Genomic DNA, 20,832 nt, shown 5'->3' on the forward strand with positions numbered 1-20,832 from the left:
TCCCTCTCACTGACTAAAAACTCCAAGTAATTAGTCTTCGGCAGGAACACAACCCAGTGATAATCACTTTCTACACAGCAATAAAGGGACCACTGTCCCTGTGCATGATCCCCAAACAACCAGTGATTTCATTACCCTTCCCCTCCCCACAAGCAGGAACCATTGCTTCTGCTCCTACCAACACATACTAATTCTTCCTTAAATAGAATATTTTACCTGCAATATTAAAGTTATTTTAAAAGTTGTCATCAAATTCCTGGGCCACTTACGCATCTGTGATCTTGGTGCAGCCATTCAGGTTCAACACTTCAATATTTCTGCAGTTTTGTGCAAACGTTCTTCAGAGCAGAGAGAAAATACACTGCGTTTCACATGTATCAAAACAACATGCATTCATATCAATGGCATCTGATTTTCAAAACTATTCCACTCACTGGGGGCAAGGCATGCATAGAGGTCCTGTTGCTAAGAGCAGCAAAGGAGCTCAGTGGGTGACCCGAAGCCTGTCACCATCTTTCAATCTCCACAGGGCTACTGTGGAGAGAACATGGGGCAGGGGCGCACGCTGCCCTGACATCTTTGGGAAAAGGCTGAGATAAAAACAGAATAGAAATATTCACTGCACTACAGAAATCCATTGGCACCTTAAAGACTAACAACGTTATTTCACCATGAGCTTTCATGAGATGCTGTCCAATTCTTCAGATAGGTATGTGAAGGAAAATCATAATATTAAATCTTACGAGAAAGGAGGAGTCATAAAACTCATATTGAAATAACTTTGTTCCTCTTTAAGGAACCACTGGACTTTTGTTTAATTTTCTACAACAAACACTGTTACCTCTTTGCAATTATCACCATATTGTCAACACTAAACTCTTTTTCCTTAAGGGAGAATTGTTGTTGTTCCCAAATAATGTACCTGCGTTAAGTTCATGACAAATTGACAACATCAATTACTACAATAATGAAATATTATTAAAATTATCAGTTAAAACATATATCCAGTAACTGAAGTAACAAAAGCAGCAGGTTTCTTCATTCAGCACTATTTCAACCTTTCTCCATTCTCACAATGTTACGAACTCACAGTTTACAAACTGGGTAAATGAACCTGGAGAACGGATTGCAACTTCGGTTTAGACAATAGTCCAATACAGACATCAGAGTTAAACTATTGTCTGGTTATCAGGAAGCTATTCATCACTCACTTCCAGGTTTGAAGCAATCACAGTTTGTGTACTACTAACTGTAGAAACCTCAGTTGGAAATTGGTTTGGAGAAACAGCTATTGCCATCCAGGAAGTGGAGGAGTGATGAGCGCACACCAGAGAGAGAGGAAGGGAGGAAAGAAGGAACTTGAGATTCTGGAGTCTGGTCTGAAGGAGAAAAAGAGTTGGATTTTTATCCCCCTTTTCTCTCCTGTAAGGAGACTCAAAGGGGCTGACAATCTCCTTTCCCTCCCCCACCCCACAACAAACACCCTGTGAGGTAGATGGGGCTGAGAGAGCTCAGAAGAACTGTGACTAGCCCAAGGTCACCCAGCTGGCATGTGTGTTGGAGCGTACAGGCTAATCTGAATTCCCCAGATAAGCCTCCACAGCTCAGACGGCAGAGCAGGGAATCAAACCCGGTTGCACCAGATTAGAGTACACCTGCTCTTAACCACTACACCACTGAATTGTTGTCTGAATTGGCCCACTATGTGTTGTCATTATCTCTGCCATAACTCATTCACAATCGATAAAATCCTCTCCAAATTAACTGCAGCAAGGCTGAAGTTGCATGTCAACTTCTGGAAATTACTGAAGCCTCTGTCTAGAGCCAGGTCCTGCAGACTAGGAAGTTCCTTCCCCTGCTGAAGAGTCACTACAGAACAACTCTTTCTAACTTCATAAGTAATATGAGCGACAACTCAGAAAAAGGAACAGAACAGTTAGAGAAATGCCTTCGCACCATACAGTGGGCACACAGAAATCTTACTGCTGACAAACGGGAAGCGGTGACCACTGGGAGAGTCAGCCAGCCATGCTCTTAGAGAACGGGACTGAAAAGCTTGCCTGACAGAACAGAGAAAAGCTCTTCTGGCAAAGAAGCCTTCCCCAAAAGCTCAGATTACACTGAGATTTCTTCCTCCTTGGAAGCCTAGAAAAAAACATCAGCCAGTAAAGGGGCTTGACACGATGGAGAGGGATGATGATACCCTCATCTCCTTCAGGAAAGTTTGATCACACTCCACCACCTGACCCCACCCCAGTCAGAGGCAAAGCTTTGCTAAGTGGCAAGACAAACCTTTTGGTCCAATCAGGCTTCCTGCCAAAGGAAGATATGGCCAATAAGTTATTTCCCTAGGACCACGGGATTCTTTGCACTCAATATACAGACAGGTGGAGTATAGCAGGGAACAAAGGGGTCTCAAGGTGGAAGGATTTCTCTACTGATCCCCCTCGATTGATAGCTGTGAAGTCACTGAGACAGATGGCCAGGTGTAACATCTATACGCTCACCTCTGCATGCACCTTCACACCCTTTTATGGGATGCTGACACATGCTATGCTCATCTGAGTCCAATGGAGTTTGTGGCTCAACTGAAAACTTGTTCTGCTCCAAAATGCCTAGGTCTGCCATAGCACAGATAAAGTGATTTAGTCTGAGCAAGCCTGCAATATGTCCAAACCCAAGGGCCTGTTTGTCTGCATTCCTGCAGTGGTGTGATTGCTGGAGCCAAGTGATTGGGTTGGATCTAACCAGCTATTCTCCTGGTAACAAAAGGAGGAAAGGGTCTCTTTTGACCACCAAAATGGGATGCAGGAGATGAGGGAACCAAGGAGATGACTTGTCTATGAATACAGGCAAAAGCAACGTGAAAAGGGGGAGGGGCAAGACTGAGGAAAAAATGGTCAATAGTTCCAACCAATTAGATGCTATGCTATCAAAGAAAGTCATGCCGTTCACAAGAACCACATGGGTGGAGGCAATATAAGGGGGAGTGGTTTAGAAGCAGCCTTGCTTTATTAGTGACTACACCTAAACTGAGACATGAACTCTGGTTTCCTCGATCTCAGTTCACTCAGATCTCCGTTCAGTCCCTGGATCACAATTTACTGAACCAAATACCAAAGAGGTTCATTAGTTCTGGGATGTCACTGCCTCAGGCATAACGCCTGAATCCACTGGCAAGCTGATAAGCTAACCCCTAAGCAAGCATGCTCTGCTGGAAATGAACATCAAACCTTTGTTATAGAAAACAAACAGAAAGGAATTAGATCTGCTTACCTTAGTGCGTTATCACCTACGCCTTGGCATCCACGCAAGCTCAGCTTCCGCAAGAAACCCCCACATCTTTTGGAAATGTTCTCTACTACGCGCCCCTGGAATTAGATCAGGAAGAGAAAGCCACTGATATTTATTTATTTTATTTTATTAGTCTTTGATAGGTCACTTTATCCCCTCGGTTAGGCTCAAGGCAGACTCACAACATGGCTAAGCTGAATCCCAAACAGCAAATCAACATATAGACACTAAAATCATTAAAAACCTAAGCAGCAGGTTACAACAATAAAAGCTATAAATTAAACAGCCCGATTATGGGTAAAATTGTTTAAACAGGCGCCCAATCGAAGGCCAAAGGAAAAGAGGGAGGGAGTAGGTAGGGCCTGTGATGGAATCAGTAAATAAATAAGGCCCGGCCATAACAAGATGGAATGGCAGTCTCAGGGGGCAGTAGATCCACGGCCGGCCCCCCCCAAAGGCCCGGTGGAATAGCTCCGTTTTGCAAGGCCCTGGCGGAACTCGGCAGGTCCTCAAGCAGAGGCCTCGCGACCGCCGGAGGCAGCGGGTATCTCCACTGAGGGCAGGCCAGTGCCGTCAGAAAGCTCTCTGGTCCGGTTGAGGCCAGCCGTGATCGCCAATATCGGGACCTAGGGGTCACCCAGTAACTCAGCTTGTTGTCGAGCGAGCGTCTATGTGGGACATATAGGGTGATGCGGGTCCTCGTGAGGGTATGTGGGCTCCATGCCGCAAGGCCTTTAAAGGTTAATACCAAATCACCTTGAAAATCGCATCCGAACTCCTGCTACCGAAGCCAGTGCAGACGCACAGCACAGGGGTGATATGATCTGAATAACCAATTCACCTGTTAAAAGCCGCGCCGCTCACAGACTCTGGACCTCAGCTTCAGCTTCCGGATCAGTCGTGCGAAGGGGAAGGCCTGCGAGTTTAGAGCGAAGTTAGCAGTAATCCAGCCTCCTCGAGGTGACTGTCGATGGGATCACAGTGGCCAGGTCGGACTGGGGAGAGAAAGGGAGCCAGCTGCCGCCGCTTCGGCGCAGATGGAAAAACGCGAACCTGGTGGTTGATGGGGCCACCTGGCTCTCCATTGATAATGAAGAGTCCAGGCGACCCCCCAGGCTGCGCAGCCAGGGATGTTGGGGTCAGCGGGACCCCTCCAAAAAATAGGGCGGCTGAAATTCCCTCGGTCTCTCCCCCCCCGCCCAGCCACAAAGCGACCTCCGTCTTCGCTGGATTAAGCTTAACCTACTCTGTCTCAAACTCAGCCAGCAACCGACTCCAAACAATGCTGTAGAGCTTTCGCAGGGGCGAGGCCAGCCCCTCCATCAACAGAATGAGCTGGGTGTCATCCGCGATATTGGTGACAGACCGAAGCCCAAAACTCCCGCACTGAAGCTGAGCAAGGGGTCGCGATGATGTAGATGTTAGAATAAGAGCGGGAAAGCAAAGCTCCCTGAGGAACCCCACCAATTAAGTGGGGCTCTGTGGGAGGCCTCATCCCCGCTACATTCATACCTGCTGGCCTCCTCGACCCTGGAGCAGAAACGAGGCAATCCATTTAAGGACAGTGCCTCAGATTCCAGAGGCAGCCAGGCGGTGGATCAAAAGGTCGTGGATCGACCACCATCAAACGCTGCTGTGAGATCGAAAGCAACACCAGCAGCCGATCCGCCTCGGGTCCAGCTGCATGCGAGCGCATTATCTGTGATAGCTGATGAGAACGTTCCCTCCGCCCCATGCCCAGCATGGAAGCCGGACTGGAAGGGATCGAAGGCCGATGTGTTCCTCCAGGAAGCCCTGAAGCTGCTCCTTAACATCATTCTTCAATTACCTTCCTCCGAGGAACTTAACATTAAGTTCTAAACGGGATCGGTAATTGGCCAGATCTCTGGGATCTAACGATGGTCTTCTTTTCAAGAGTGGGCGGACCATCTGTCTTCCCTTCAACTCTCAATCCCGAAATACTCCTGCCTCAAGGGAGCAGTTAGCTATATTCAACAGGTGGGTCGTGAACTCCTCCCGGCAAGCTTTTATCAGCCAGGAGGGGCACGGATCCAGAGGATTGCAGGTAGTAGGTCTAACAGCAAAGCTAGGGCCCTGTCAACATCGGACTCTCACAGAGTAGGGAAAACCGGTCCAGACTAGGACCTGAAGCCGGCTAGGGAGCCTTCGAAGTTCCATTACTGTATCAAATGTGGCCGGAAGGTCCCGGGCGGAGGGACACCACTTTTATCTACAAAAGCTCTGGAAATGCCTTCACAGCCAATCGCCAATTTAGAATTTGTAGAGCCCTCCACCAAAGAGGTGAGGGATCGGACAATCCAAAAGTTGTAAGCTGGGCGGAGCTAGTAGATGCCAGGGAGAGACGAGAAATGGGCATTCTTCGCACTGCGTGTCGCCAGCTCATAGGCCTTCATAAATCGCCCTCTATAAGTTGTTCTCCGCTGTCCCTTCGCTTCACGGAGCTTCCACTCGCGCTTCAGCCGCTCTGAGTTCCCGCTTCATTTGGCACAGCTCCTCGGTATACCAAGGAGCCCGCCGTAAGCGGGGGCGCAGAGGGCGCTTGGGATATGATATTCTAAAATAATTAGCAGAACTCTCTAAGCAGCAAATCCCCCTCCCGCCCCCTCAAATCTAAGTTCTTGTCAAGCGCCATCTTTCCTCCCTAATCCTCCTCTTTCTTTGTTTCACCACACCTTGCAGTCCTCCTTTACCTTTCACATGTCCATCTAAATCAGGGGTCTGCAACCTGCGGCTCTCCAGTTGTCCATGGACTACAAATCCCATCAGCCCCTGCCAGCATGGCCAATTGGCCATGCTGGCAGGGGCTGATGGGATTTGTAGTCCATGAACATCTGGAGAGCTGCAGGTTGCAGACCCCTGATCTAAATTTACACCTCATTTGTATTCTGTAGAGTACCTGGCATGCAACTCACTCAATAAAACAGGCAGCTCTAACACCACAATCCCTGTGCTGCCAACATTTCCCTCTGGTCACCTGAGTGTTCTCACAGCAAGGGCACAAATGAGAAGTTACATGACAATGTCGTGTTTGATAGGGTGGGTGTTGAGCACCAAGGTATGGAAATCAACTGATTTTACCCAGGATGGCCAAAGAAATACCGTCTAATTGGCACAGGACACAGCTTATTTTCAGGCAGTTTCACAGCAACAGCTATAAAACTGGGTGGGCAGTTGACACGAGCAGAAAGGGCACAAGGTATTTTGATGCTTGATACTCCCCACCTCGCCGCCGTGGTAACAATATAATCATCTTAAACCAAATAATTGATCATTATTCCACACTTTCCTGGCAGGATCAGACTGCTTCACCTGGCCTAACTACATAGTATATCTTAATGGCACAATATTATTGCAAGGTCATGCTCAATGAACTAATTACCTGAAACTACTAAATGGGGATTCTGTTCCCCTTCGGCAAACATATGCAAAGGGTTTCTCCCTGATATTAACAACTGTTTTCATATGAAGGCCCGTGCCCGTGCACACAAATGAACATGCACAGTTCCATACAGAATGATTTAATGTAGTTTTAGCATCTGAACGACTGCCACAGCTGTAAGGGCTCCCTGGAGCGAGGAACTAAAAATTAATTATTCCTGTCTCTGGGGAGCACCACAAAAGGTTCTGTAGGTTATTATTAATCTTACACAGTGCTGTAATTATGGTTTAACAAGAGAAATGGTTTTTGCACACCACTCCATTATACCTCTATGTCCCTCTGGAAATCAAACAGGTCAATGCGTTGCCAGTTGCTACCATCCAGGGCTAGGACGTTCCATGCCTGTGGAGAAAGGATGGAGAGAAGGAAAGGCAAACCAGTAGTTAAATATGGGAGGGGGTGAAAGGCAAATGGCAGCTTTGGTGAGCTTCAGGTCCCCTCTCTTGCCTGCTGATGGGGTGCTTGCCCTGTGAGCCAGCAGACCCTCCTCAGGCATCAAAGATTTTGGGTGTCTGCCAGACTATGGTGAAATTGTTTATCTCAACTACGGGTCATTCTGCTATTTTAGACTTCAGATAAATAAAAAGAAGCTGCAGACAACTTATGTACAGGTATGGATATGCACCAGTGGAACTTCTACACACCCCAAATATGGAAAGCTGTGATTTACACACAGATGCCAAGGCTAAACAACATTCTTTATATTGACCAAAAGGATAGTCTACAAGTTTGTTTAAGTTCAGGCAGTGATGCCCTCTGAGATCCAGCTTTTCTTATGAAAGTCCAGGGGGGGGGGGGGGGAGAGAGAGAGAGAGAAGGGGGACGCAAGGACAGTTTGGCTGGATCAGACCATGCTAACATATAGTAAAATACCATTTTCAACAATGACCAGAATGATGCTGCCAACAAACCTTCAAGCAGATCCCTATTTTGCCCCTGCATCCAAAAGGCTTATTTTCTTTGAGCGTAGAGGTTTAATTACTACAACCCATCATCGTTTATCTAAACTAACAGCCATAACTGCAGCACTGGACATCTTTTCTTTTCCCGTCTTCAATTTACTGTCAGTTTCACCCAAGTTCGGACAGTATGCATGAGAAAGCAAAATTATTGATCCCCCGCTCCAGACATCGTTTGCAATTTTACATGCCCCCATTTTAGCTGCCTTTTCCCCCCAATCAAAAAAGGTCCAAACATTTTAGCTTTCCTAAAAGGGAAAAGCTTTCCTCAAAGGTCCTTGAATACTCTGGTACTTTTGTACCCTTTTCAGCTCTATAATAACTAATTTTTTTAACATGGGACAAATACAAAACTTTGGGCAGCCACAACTGTACAGGGTATTCCAGATGTGACTGCCCCATAGCTTTATAAATTCACTATGCTACTAGTCTTTTTTATTTTCAATGTTGTCCCTAATAATCCTTGCCCAATTCACTACCACTACCACAATACCCAGATACTCTCTCCCAGATACTCACAGAAAGTTCAGACCACTTGGTCGGGAATTTTTTAGTCGTAACACAACCACCACACAACAGACAACACTCAGCACCTCAACTTAGGCAAGGCTCCTCCATCTTTGCCTTGGGACAAGAAAAAAGCAGCAGTCCTCAGGGGAAGGGAATAAAGAGCACACAGATTGGTGACTGTGACCATCTCTACATGTCAGCAGCCAGAGGAGGAGGACCGAATGGAAAAGGATGAGGGAAAGGAGAAAGACTTAATGAGAACCCAGACTCGTTAAAGGAGACGGAAGGGTCCCCGCCTTCCATCATTCTTTTTATGCCACTATGTCAGGGGTCTGCAACCTGCGGCTCTCCAGATGTTCATGGAATACAATTCCCATCAACCCGTGCCACCATGGCCCTGCTAACATTTCCTTCTAAATAGTTTTTACCCCTAATGTTTCGCCTGCATCTGTGGCTGGCATCTTCAGAAGCACATTATGGTGAGATGCGTTCAACTAATCTTACTGTGACATACCTGTAAAGGTGCCAGCCACAGATGTAGGCGAAACATTTGGAGCAAAAGCTACCAGACCACGGCCACACAGCCTGGAAGACCCACAACATCCCATCGATTCTGGCTGTGAAAGTCCACCAAGATTCTTGTCACATGGTACATGGGCTCACAGTCTAATAGGAGAGATGGGGACACTAACAGTAAACCCATCATTTTGTGCGACTCGAGAGACACACCCAGTGAGCTCCTGTGTGTATGTGCGAAAAAAGAATGAACAAAAATTCAACTGCATAAAAAAATTCACTTCATATTGACATCTCCCTGATTTTGAAACAAGCTGATCACCTGGAGGTGTCCAAGAGACGAGCAGTTCTAAAACCTCACCATTGCTGGTACGCAATCATGCTTACCCTGGAGACCTGAGCACAACGGCAGAGGGTGACCACATCCAGGAAGGAGAATATTCTGTTAACAGACAAACAGATATAAATAACTAAGTGCTGGAACTTTAACACCATTTCCTCCCCAAAGCTGTTTGCATCAGGGCTCAACTTGAGCTGCAGCTCAAAAGAGTTTTTTTCTTCCAGGGCTGGGACTCGTCCCTGAAATATTTAAAGCAGAACAGTGCTGATCACTTGACTAGCAAAACAAAAAAACCAAAAACCAAACCAAACAGCGAACTGGTCAAATATTCATTGAGAAGAACTGTAACAAATATTGATTACTAGAACAACAAACCAAGTAACTTTAGATATTAGTCATACTAACATATGATGAGTTACTGTAGAACAGGAGTCGGCTCTAGATAGCTCAGGGTCTATAATATTCATCAGCCTTTCTTCACCAGCATGGCCACATGTGGCCATGCTGACAGAGGCTGATGGGAATTGTAGTTCCTGAACATCTGGAGAGCCGCAGGTTCCCTACCCCTGTCCTAAATGTTTTGCTTTCGTTGGATTGGGGAAAGCCATGGAGATTTCTGGTGTCTTTTTTATCCGTTTGCAAGGAAAATAAGGAGAGTCTATCAGAAGGAAGCGAAGCTGTTAAAAGAGGCATCATAACAACTTACAGCCAGCCATTCAGCTTTACCTGAGGTTATACCCACCTTCAGTCAACTGCAACTCAAAATTCTCATCTCTTCCTTTCCATGTAGCCAGATTGAAAATTGCTGCAAACTTTTTTGGTGCCTCTTCCGCCAGTGGCAGGGTGCTTCCTTCCAAAGGCACGGCATATGGGGTGGGGGTCGGGGGGAGAGATTTCTAGCTTTGAAGGAATATTAATGTTCTTTCTCTTGTATCCTTGATAATACATTCGTAATTCTTTATGATAATCAAATTGCTAAACTTGAAACAGTGTAATAGGAGACCACTATGTTTCTGTTAGTAGTCTGGTAGTTACCTAATGAGAACATATCAATTCTGGGTCCTTTGGACTTCTCAGAGGCTTTTAGTACCATCAGCAGGGGGTTGTGGGCTGCACAGCTGATATGGACCTGGGGAGCAGTTGTTAACGTCTTCATTTGGTTCTGAAGAGGTTGTGAAACTGCTGTTGTCTCCTTTGGCCTGTGAAGGTCTGTGGGCTCCATTTTATTTTCCATGCTATTTATTTATGCAGAATTGTCCAGGGTGATACCTGAAGATCTAGGGTACAGGTGACATGCAGCTCTGTCTCTCTTTCCATCAGATCCTAGGAAGTCAGTGGAGATCCTGCACCAGTGCCTGAGATCAATGAAGGATTAGAAGTTTAAAACAGGAGCTTAATTTAGACAAGATGACAATTAATATGAGTTGTTTTGGGAGGGGAACCCATCAAGGATAGGCTTAAAAACTTTTCTGCATGGGTTCCCAGTTTATTTAGCACTAACCATAAAAACTCAGGTGGTAGCTAACAGGAGGGTCTGTTTGCAGTTTAGGTTGGTGCTTCTATTGAATCTTTTTTGAAGAGATTTGCAGTCCCATCCAAACCCAAAGGTGGCAGGATGAAACAGCACTGGTGCGGCACTCCAGTAGGGCTTACCACTGCTTCAGGGAGCTTGGGAAAGCCCCCAAACTCCCCCACCATTGAAAAGTCCCATAGAGTATAAAGGATATACACCACCAAAAGGGTGGCGGACGTTTGAGAGCTGGTGTGCCATGCAACTGACCCTAAACCCCATGAAGGAGCCAGCTAACATTGGTTCTGCCCATGGGAACACCCTGGCCTGCCCCCGCCCGCCCGCCCATTCTGGCATCCCAACAGGACACCAGCACAGCCCCGCTGCAGCCCAAACTTCTAGGTTTTGCAGCAGCAGGACTTGCAGCTTCTGGTGTGTCTGCCCTCTCCAACAGGTAAGTGCCCTGGAGAGGTCTCACTGCTTCCACAAGCCCTTTCAGCTCAACCCACCCCCCATCCCCCCGGCGCCTTTGGATGGGGCTGTTGATCTGTTCTCACACATGCCTTCACAAGCATCCAGATCAGATTACTGTAATGTGCTCTAGGTATGACTGACTTTAAGGCTTTTTGGAAAACACAGTTGATGCAAAATTCAGCTGCAAGAGAGACAGGAGTACTTTGATGTTTTCACCAACTTCCTGTTTATTTCCTGGGCTGAGTCAAAGTGCTGATTTGATCTCTAAAGCCCTAAGTATCCTAGGCCAGGATATCTAAAGAACTACCTCTTTCACTATGGGCTTATCTTAATCACTCTGGTCTTCCTCTGAGGCCCTGCTTCATCCTCCCCTGTCATTTGTGGTAGATTGTCTTTTCAGTATTTGTGCTTGGCCCCTTGATTTCTTTCCCCAGAAACTCATTTATCTTCATCACTGCTTGCTGTCAACACCAAGCAAAAACTGCTGTTCATTTAGGCATTCTGTAGCTACTTTGTCACGATGCTGTTTTGTCTAATACCTCTGCTGCTTTTTGTTTAACGTCTTTTCTAAAGACTAGTTTGTATTATAATTTTGATAATGTGGTATTTTATTGTTTTGCCTATTTTACTTATTTACTTCTGAGAATGTTTAGCTTGCTTTTTTCCTCAGAAGAACCTAAAGAGGTTTACAAAAAGAAAAAAAACCCACAAATGATAAAAAGTGTATATTTGTTATTAATGGCATTGAGTGCCATAGTGGAAGACTGATGGCATAAAGATGTTTTAAATAAATCAAGTGATCTGTAGGTAAGGGCATAGGAAATGAAATCAGGATTCCTGGTAAACACAAATGCTACCCATTGCAAACCATGTCCTGTCTAGCAGCCTTCAGCATACATTTGCTTGACTTTATTAAGATTATTTCCAGAAGTTCAAGGGCTAGAAATATTTGGTCTTTTGAAAGAAAAAGCTCAGAATATGGAACAGATGCATTTTATGTAAGAAAATTTAGTGGACTTGCAACAGTGCTGCAAATTAACACCTCCAAGTATGCCAGCAGAATGAAAAGTGTTGAAAGAGTCCACAAGAGCCATCCAGTCCAACAGCCTGCCATGCAGGAACGTACAACAGAAGTACTAGAAACTGCGATTGGTAGCTGATGCTGCCTAGTAAACTCACAGCATCGTAGATTTTAATGTGCTAAGACTGGAATAATTCCACATAAAGATTGAACTGTGAGAATCATCCTCAAACCTTGTTGGAATTATACCTTCAGTAACATTTTATTGGATGTCCTGGGGTATATCATGTTCTGTGCTTAGGTAGTTGGTGCCACTGTTCAGTGTGACCCCAGTCATTATAGAAGTACTGCAGAAATGTGATAATTCTAAGCTGTCATATCAGTATCATCAGAAAGTTAAGAGTGAAAATGGCTTAAAGTACAAATAAGTTCGGTAAGTAGTCCATGCTTTTGGCAGTCCAAGTAGTCCATGTTTCTGACAGTCCAGAGGGCAATAGCTGACTTGAATGTTCTAATGAATTCTTTTCAACTACCCTTTTAATGAATGTGGCTGGTACCATGGTAGTTCCTTTCCCTGATCCTAAAACAGCAGTGCCTACCAGTGTGTTTCCTGGCAGCCATTTACTTGAGTCTTGAGTGAAAATCTAAAGCATCTTGAACAGCAAAGAAAAATGTTCAAGTTGTGGCCTACCATCTGACTGACTAGCACAACAACAAACTCATTCCAAATAGCCATTCCACAAACATCCATGTGCCATCTGATTAGCCACAGTCAGGATTTCCTTACATCTCTGGACTTGGAAGAAGAGAAGAAGAGTTTTGAATTTATACCCCTCTTTTTTCAACTCTAAGAAGTCTCAAAGTGGATTACAAATGTCATCCCTTCCTCTCCCCACAGCACACACCTGGTGAGGTAGGTGGGGCTAAGAGAGTTCTGTGAGAACTGTGACTAGCCCAAGGTCAGCCAGCAGGCTCATGCAGAGGAGTGGGAAAACACACCCACTTTACCAGATAAGAGTCTGTTGCTTATATGGAGGAGTGGGGAATCAAAACTGGTTCCCCAGATTAGAGTTCACCACTCTTCATCGCTACACCATATTCAATATGCATAAAAGCCAGGAAGATTTTTAGCCTACCATTTAAGAAAGGAAATAAAGGACAATTAATTAACTAAAGAAGAATGGCAAAACTACCTACATAAGAGGAAGGAATCCAAGATCAATTTGCCCAATTTTTTTCTGAGTTGTATTGTCAAAAAGACGTCAACACAGTGACTCTAAATCCGTGGTGGCGAACCTTTGGCACTCCAGATGTTATAGACTACAATTCCCATCAGCCGCTGCCAGCATGGCCAATTGGCCATGCTGGAAGGGGCTGATGGGAGTTGTAGTCCATAACATCTGGAGTGCCAAAGGTTCGCCACCACTGCTCTAAATGAATACATTAAAAAGCTTTCACTTGAGAAATTCACTACAAACCATCATGAAATATGAAATTAGAATATCTCAATTCAGGAGTTGTCATAGGGCTATCAAAGAACCAAAAAGCCCCAGGGTCAGATAGATCCACGGCAGAATGCTATAAAAGCATGGAGGAGCTGATAAGCCTAATACTACTTGAAGTGATGAATACCATCAACTCCCCTGACACTTTACCATCTTCATGACAAGAAGGACGTAAAATCCTGATCCATAAAGAAGGAAATGACCCAGAGTTAACAGCAGTCATATAAGCCCTCTGAATGTGGACTACAAACTTTTAACATCAATAATGACAGTTGGACTGAGAAGATGTACTGACAAATTAATTCATAAAAGCCAAACTGGATTTATTCCCCAAAGATATATGAAACACAGTGTACGATTTGTTATTAATGCCCTTTAATGTGTTAAATGAAGGAAAATCAAAGTTGCTTTTATTTTCTTGGATGCTGAGAAAGCTGTGGATAATATTTCTTGGGACTGTGTTGAAAACATTAGAACATTTAAAATGTAGCTACAGATTTCACAATTGGATTTGTACATGTACCAAACGAGCCAGACTATTAATAAATGGTCTTCTTCCTGAAGAACTGCAAATTGAAAAAGGTATGCAACAAAGATGTTCTCTGTGCTCTAGGCAGGCAGGAGCTAGAGTGTGGCCAGACAGGCTGGAGTCAAGATGAACAGCATGTGAGGTGCAGTCATAACCAGTCCAGAGTCAGGACAGGCAGAAAGCAAAGCCATAGTCAATTCAGTCGAGGATCAGGGAAGGCAACGGCATGGTCAAAGGTAGAGTCAAGGCACAGGCAGGAGATCGGACAGCCTTCTCTTCATTTTTGATATGAGATCAGGGTTGCTGTTTTTTTAAACAAAAAAACATACTCAGGATTTACCTCAACGACCTGTAGTTTGACGCCTAGAAACGGAACGTGTTTTCCTAGTGCTTGCTAAGATTCTCCTGTGCCTACTCCAAATACCATATAATTACGAAACTGAGCATAGAGATATACTCCTTCACTCAGTTTACCATTTTCTTTGTACACCAGGCTTGCAAGTTATACCAGTTTTTTTCCCTTACCACTCCTGGCTAAATGTCAGCAGTTCCTCTAGTGTGGCTTGTGTGTATGTACCAGTGAGCAGCAGCAATCACCTGCTTAAATGTAAATGGTGGTTTCTTATGTTCGGAAAGAGTTACTGGGAGCTGGTAAGACAAGCTTGCCAATCCAGTTAGTTCGGGTTATGGAGATGATAAAATGAAACAATCCTTGTAGATTGACAAAGGTCGCTTCAAATGCTGGAGACAGATCATTGGCTGTTAGGTATAGCATCATTTAGGTTGGAAAGTGGCCTCTTGCTTAAACTTGCATGTTTTAATAGTTTGTTTCTGTCTCCTGAATTGCTGATGCTGCATCCAAAAAATGTCAAACATTTTTTTTCAACTGTATTGTTGGAGACTTTCGTGGCTGACATTAGCTGGCTGTTGTGGGTTTTCCAGGCTGTGTGGCTATGGCCTACTAGGTTTTTGCTCCTAGTGTTTCACCCGCTTCTATGGCTGGCGTCTTAAGATATCTGTTATGGTAAGGTGTGTTTCTGTCCATGGCACGTTGTGGAGAATGGCGCAGCCATAGATGTGGGTGAAACTTTAAGAGCAAAAATTAGCAGGTCATGGCCACACAGCCCAGAAAACCGACAACAGCCAATTTTTTCCAGCTTTCCCCTCTGCTGTAGTAAACAAGTTCTGAGTTCTTTGGCTTCTTGAACTTTAGCCTACTTTCCAGTGTAGAGTAGAAGATAAAGGGGTATTCTGGTTTGGGGTTGGGAGATCTATGTAGCTATGAAGCAAACTGTTCTAGCCCTGAGCTATCATACTGTGTCAGCTGAATATCACAGGGTTCTCACAGGGTTCTTGGGAGGATTAGATAAGTGTACATTGTCACCATCCACAGCCCTTGAGGGGGGAAAAATAAGAATTTCTTTTCAGATGTCTCCGTTAGTGGAAGTTTATTAATCAGGTAGCTGAATGGGAAATGGGGAGCAGTCTGGGAAACCCCAGTCTGTTTGGCTGAGGATCTTAATGTATATGTTGCCCGTTTTTGTGCTTCTAATTCATTAAAAAAATAGACACCACCTGTGTTTTTGCATTCTCTTAAAAATAGATGCAAGTTTTGTAGTCTTTGGTGAACCGACTTCAGGTTTTATTTCTTGTGACATTTTCCTTCTCCAGGGAGAGGGAAACCACATGGCTTCATGTGTGGGGTTATTCCGCAGGGTGGTATCCTGACCCTTTCCCCTGCCTCAGATTCTTCACCCTGATTTGTCTTGCCAAGAATGCAAGAAGAGATGTAGGGATGGTGCCTTCATTGGCTCTTCACACTGTTCACTTTGCACTATGTGTTGTTATTAAGGAATAAACCAACTGTGCTTAGCTACAATATGAGGTAGATTAGGATACTTTTATTTACCTTTACCCTGTTGAGAGGAACTTAGTTGTAGCAAGTTTCTCTTTTAAAAAAAACTATCGTGATTTAACATGAAATCAGAAATTAAGGCAAATGCATCATATCTGAAAATGAGTTATGACTTCATCGAACTTTTGAGAACCACCTTTTCTTTGTAAAGAAAGGACCGTGAGGAAAAAGATCTTCATGAGTCATTGCACAGCACGATAGAAGTGTGCTGTGAGCAACTACCATGATGGACTAGGATTTGAGGGACCCTAGTTCAAATTTCCATTTTGCCATGCTGTTCACCAGGTACTTAAGGCCAGTCACTCTCAGTCTAACCTATCTCGCAGGTTTATAAAGAGGATAATAAAATAATCCAGGAAGAACTATGTATGTCATTCTGAGCCCTGTACAGTAAGGGCAGAATAAAAATGTCCTAGATATGTGACTTGATATCATAATGCTTTATGTTAGGCTTGATGATAGTGAGAGCCAAGGACTGGCCCAAGCTCTTCACCCACTGGTTCTGACCCTTTTACTCTTTATCTGCCAAGTACTTACCATCAGTCCCTGCTTTTGATTGAGATTATTTACTTTTGTGGGTCGTGGTAGGGTGGCCAAAACAGAAAGGATCCCTGGGAACAAGGAATCCCTTTTAGTGTTGATTCAGCTTAGTCCTATCTACACAAGTATACTTCTTGTCATGGCTGTTTATTATAAAAGAGACACTATCTGGAGTCATGACCATTAAGCTATCTAAAAATAGGCAATCTAGGGGGTATTGTTTTCTGAAATAGTAACATGGTTGTCTTAAATATTTAAGGGGTTTATAATGTAGCCTCTAAGATTATATGTAGGCTGTTAAGTTATAAATACTTTTCAAAATAACTACAATCCTTCCTTTACAATTATCCCTTCCACATCACTGGGGTTAGGGGCACAGTGCACCCTGCAATCTGGAAATCTGCATAAAATATTTTGGCCCTCCCTTCGTACTAGAACAGGAGTCTGCAAACTGTGGCCCCCCAGATGTTCATGGACTACAATTCCCATCAGCCCCTGCCAGCATGGCCAAGTGACCTTGCTGGCAGGGGCTGATGGGGATTGTAATCCATGAACATCTGGAGAGCCGCAGTTTGTAGACCCCTGTACTAAAGAATAAGTTTGAATTTTTTCTTTTCTTTTAACTTTAAAAAAGAAATTGTGTATATTCATGGTATTAAAAGATCAAATATATTGACATTTGCTATACATACACTATACATACATGTTATGCATTTCTGAGTTTCTAAACTTTTTCTGTGTCGTCTGCTGGCCCTCACATGTCATCTGCAGCTTCCGCAAAACTCCCCCCAAAATCCCATTTAATTTCTTATGCTGACCCGCAATATATCAAAACCACAATGGGGAAAGTTACAGTGTGAAGGATAACTGTACTTAGGAAGTACCCAGTAGGTGTGACACATTTCAATATTTAAAAAAAAAACATTTACACTGTAAGGCTTTTTCCCTATCACTGGGGATTTGATTCAGATTACTAATTTAATTCACGTTGACTTAAATCAGTCCACTGTGCTTTGAACCAAATGTTGCTGCTCAGATACAAAACATGCAGGTCTGTTCTTGGCATAGTCAAGTTTCTGCCTGGGTTACAGTCCCAACAAACTGCTGACCTGCTGTTGGAAGAAACAGTTGGGATAGCCCTAAAGGTTTCTTGTGTAATCCAACTGTATACTCAGAGCTGCGGTTTATTTTTCTTTGAGCCTTTCTAAAAAACTTCTGTGCTATCAGAAAAATGCTGGTATTGAAACATATCAGGTACTCTTAAAATAAAATACATATGGTAGGGGGGTTATCCCATTTTATCCCACAACTGTGAGATTGGCTGGACTGAGAGTAAGGATTTGATCACAGCCCCCCCCCCCCCTTGCATAGGCAGCAGTGTCATAGTGATTAAGATCAGGTGTAGTCTAATCTGGAGGAACTGGGCTTGATTCCCCGCTCTGCCGCTTGAGCTGAGGAAGCTTATCTGAGGAATTAGCCTGTGCACTCCAACACATGCCAGCTGGGTGACCTTGGGCTAGTCAACAGTTCTTTGGCGCTCTCTCAGCCCCACCTACCTCACAGGGTGTTTGTTGTGAGGGGGGGAAAGGAGTTTGTAAGCCCCTTTGAGCCTCCTTACAGGACAGAAAGGGGGGGATATAAATCCAACTCTTCCTCTTGTCCACATCCAGTACTTTCCCTGCGGCACTACATTTACTCTTGTAGACATCCTTCACAATAGCAAGACAGTTGGTTTGACAAGCTGAGTACTGGAGACTTCATGAGAGAGTTGGCTTTAGAAAGGGGCCTCCTATTAAGCTAACATGCAGAGGAGAGGTTAGGAAGCAGGATCGCGGTTACAAAATCCTATGCCACAGTACATTGTTTAGCCATGAAGGTGTGTGTCTTTTTAAAAAAAAACCTGTGCAGCAACCAATTGCCCTGACTTGCATAGCCCCAGGCTAGCCTAATTTCATCAGATCTCAGAAACTCAGCATGGTTGGCCCTGACTAGTAGTTGGAGGGGAGATTACCAAGAGATACTGGGGTCATGATGCAGAGGCAGACAATGGCACCTCTGAGCATCTCTTGAAAACCCTGTGCCAAGCAGGGTTCTGCAACCTGCGGCCAATTGGCCATGCTGGCAGGGGCTGATGGGAATTGTAGTTCATGAACATCTGGAGAGCCGCAGGTTGCAGAACCCTGCCCTGTGGGGTCACTGTAAGCCAGCTGTGACTTAACAGCAAGAAGAAGGACATCTCTTCCCTTCTCCCGACAACTACGAGTTGCACATTCAGGCTTTGCCAAACTCGGCTTTTGAGAACAAATAAGTTCAAGTAATAATTCAAGTAATAATTTACAAGTAATAATTCTGCGAAGTCGGAGCTTTCTGGTGTGTGCGCTGTGAACATTCATTAATGCAGCTTGGCAGGGCAGCCTTTGAAAGAGAGCTTTATCAAGAGGGCCTTTTTGTAAATGGGCATCAGTTTCTGCCAGACAAAGGCGGGTATGTGTTCACACAGTGGTGCTGTGTTAAGTTCTTGTTCCTTTGTTCCAAGGAAGGTCTTGATGTCTCATGTATGCGGGTGTTGAGTGAAAAGCGTTATTTTTCTCCTGTTCAATTGTGGTAGCATGGACGACGGGTGGCTTCTAATTGAGGAGACTTTGCAGTGGGATTTCTCTGTTGCTCCTGACACTGAAGGCCTGTTTGCCCCCTTCTGCAGCTACTTCATCATGTACTAGAAACGCCAGCAGAAAGAGAAGGGCAGAATTAGGAGTACCATGTCAACATGGTTCTATAGAGGGATGGACACAAGACAGTTTTATTCAGGTCAATTTCATCTGGGTTAAGCAATCTACCCCATTTGCTGCTCCTTGAGCTAGGTACAGTGTGGAGGGAAGGAGTTAATGTGACACCACCACCCCCACCCCCACGGGTTCAGAACTCCACAAGAAATGTTTGGCTGTCTTTAGCTACACATGAAGCCAGCTGGGTGACCTTGGGCCAGTCATCATTCTTTGGAACTCTCTCAGCCCCTCCTACCTCATGAGGTGTCTGTTATAGGGAGAGGAAGGGAAAAGAGTTTATAAGCCACATTGAGTCTCCTTACAAGAGTGAAAGGGGGGGTATATATCCAAACTTTCTTCTCTTTGTTACATATCTATGAGCAAGGCAACATCTCAAGTTGTAGATCTGGCAAGCTGATTGCTTGAGAAGAATTATTTCTCTTTCCAAGGGAATAGCTAATTTTAATCTGTGGTATCAGAGAATCTACAGATAAGCCTGTGTCTTAACATTTTATTTAGCACCAGGAACATGCTAGATTCTATCTCCAGCATAGACATAGCAACTACAGCATTGTACTTGTTATCAAAGAGAGAGACCTAGTTCTTTCTAAGGTGGCAAAGCATTGTTTGGGCTATACCATTTAAGCTGAGGGCTCACGTGATAGAAAGAATTCCCTCCACATATGAAACAAACAATCTGGGCGAAAAGTTCTAGACCGCCCTTTTTATTGACTTGCTAGTTTTTTCGTAGGCTGAGTTTTTCATTTCCACAGAAAAACGTACAGTCAGGCGTGCCCCTTGCCTGCAGTCTGAAATTATATACCTAGGATTGAGATTTTTGCCACTTCAGTGAGACCTAGGCCAGAGAGACATGACAAATGCAGCAGGGCAAGTGAATATTCAGTCAAAGGCAGGGGTTTTGAACTCATTTGTTACGAAAGCTGGATATGACACAAATGTAATTTGGTTGGGGCAACCGTGTGTGTGGTGTGTGTGCCTGCCTGCCTGCCTGCCTAGCTAGCCCCAGAATGGCACTGGGGCAGGTGCCTGGACTGGCAAGCCCACAGCGGAGTGGGCTGACTGTCTTGAGAGGACTTATCAGGCAAGCAAGCCAGCAAGCAAGGGAGGGGGGGGGGTTGCTTCAGCTGGCTTGTGGGCCTGAAAAGCTCCCTTAAGGACCCAGAGTCCACCTCTGAACCACACGTTTGACACCCCTGGTCTAAGTGGTTGGGGGGATTCAGGTATTTAGTCTCCCTTTCTGGACCACTGGCTCAAGGAAGGCTTTGAAGGATAACTATTTTTAAAGAAGAGATTAAAAGAACAGAGGGTGGCCAGATGGCTCAGAATGGGGATCTGGTTCAAGGCAGAGGCATGAAATGAAACAGTTCACTAGCTGTATAAGCCACCAGGCTGCAGTAATAAGAACCAAATATCAAGAAAACTGGTGCCAACAGAAACAACACAGCACACCAAGAGCTGGGCCATCTGCAGGCA

General features: G+C 44.7%; 1 protein-coding gene across 2 annotated transcripts in view; it reads right to left on the reverse strand.

The window, feature by feature from the left end:
• Positions 1-20,832, reverse strand: part of FBXL20 (F-box and leucine rich repeat protein 20) — a 99,576-nt gene that overhangs the window by 25,009 nt on the left and 53,735 nt on the right. For both annotated transcript variants that reach the window (XM_048517321.1, XM_048517320.1), the window contains 4 exons: positions 9,127-9,181; positions 7,022-7,096; positions 3,277-3,371; positions 270-338 (listed from right to left, as the gene is read on the reverse strand). In XM_048517321.1, the coding sequence (XP_048373278.1) occupies positions 270-338; positions 3,277-3,371; positions 7,022-7,096; positions 9,127-9,181 (294 nt within the window). The remainder of the gene's footprint in view (positions 1-269; positions 339-3,276; positions 3,372-7,021; positions 7,097-9,126; positions 9,182-20,832) is intronic.

This window comes from Sphaerodactylus townsendi, linkage group LG15 (genome assembly GCF_021028975.2).
Source record: "Sphaerodactylus townsendi isolate TG3544 linkage group LG15, MPM_Stown_v2.3, whole genome shotgun sequence".
Classification (NCBI taxonomy): domain Eukaryota; kingdom Metazoa; phylum Chordata; class Lepidosauria; order Squamata; family Sphaerodactylidae; genus Sphaerodactylus; species Sphaerodactylus townsendi.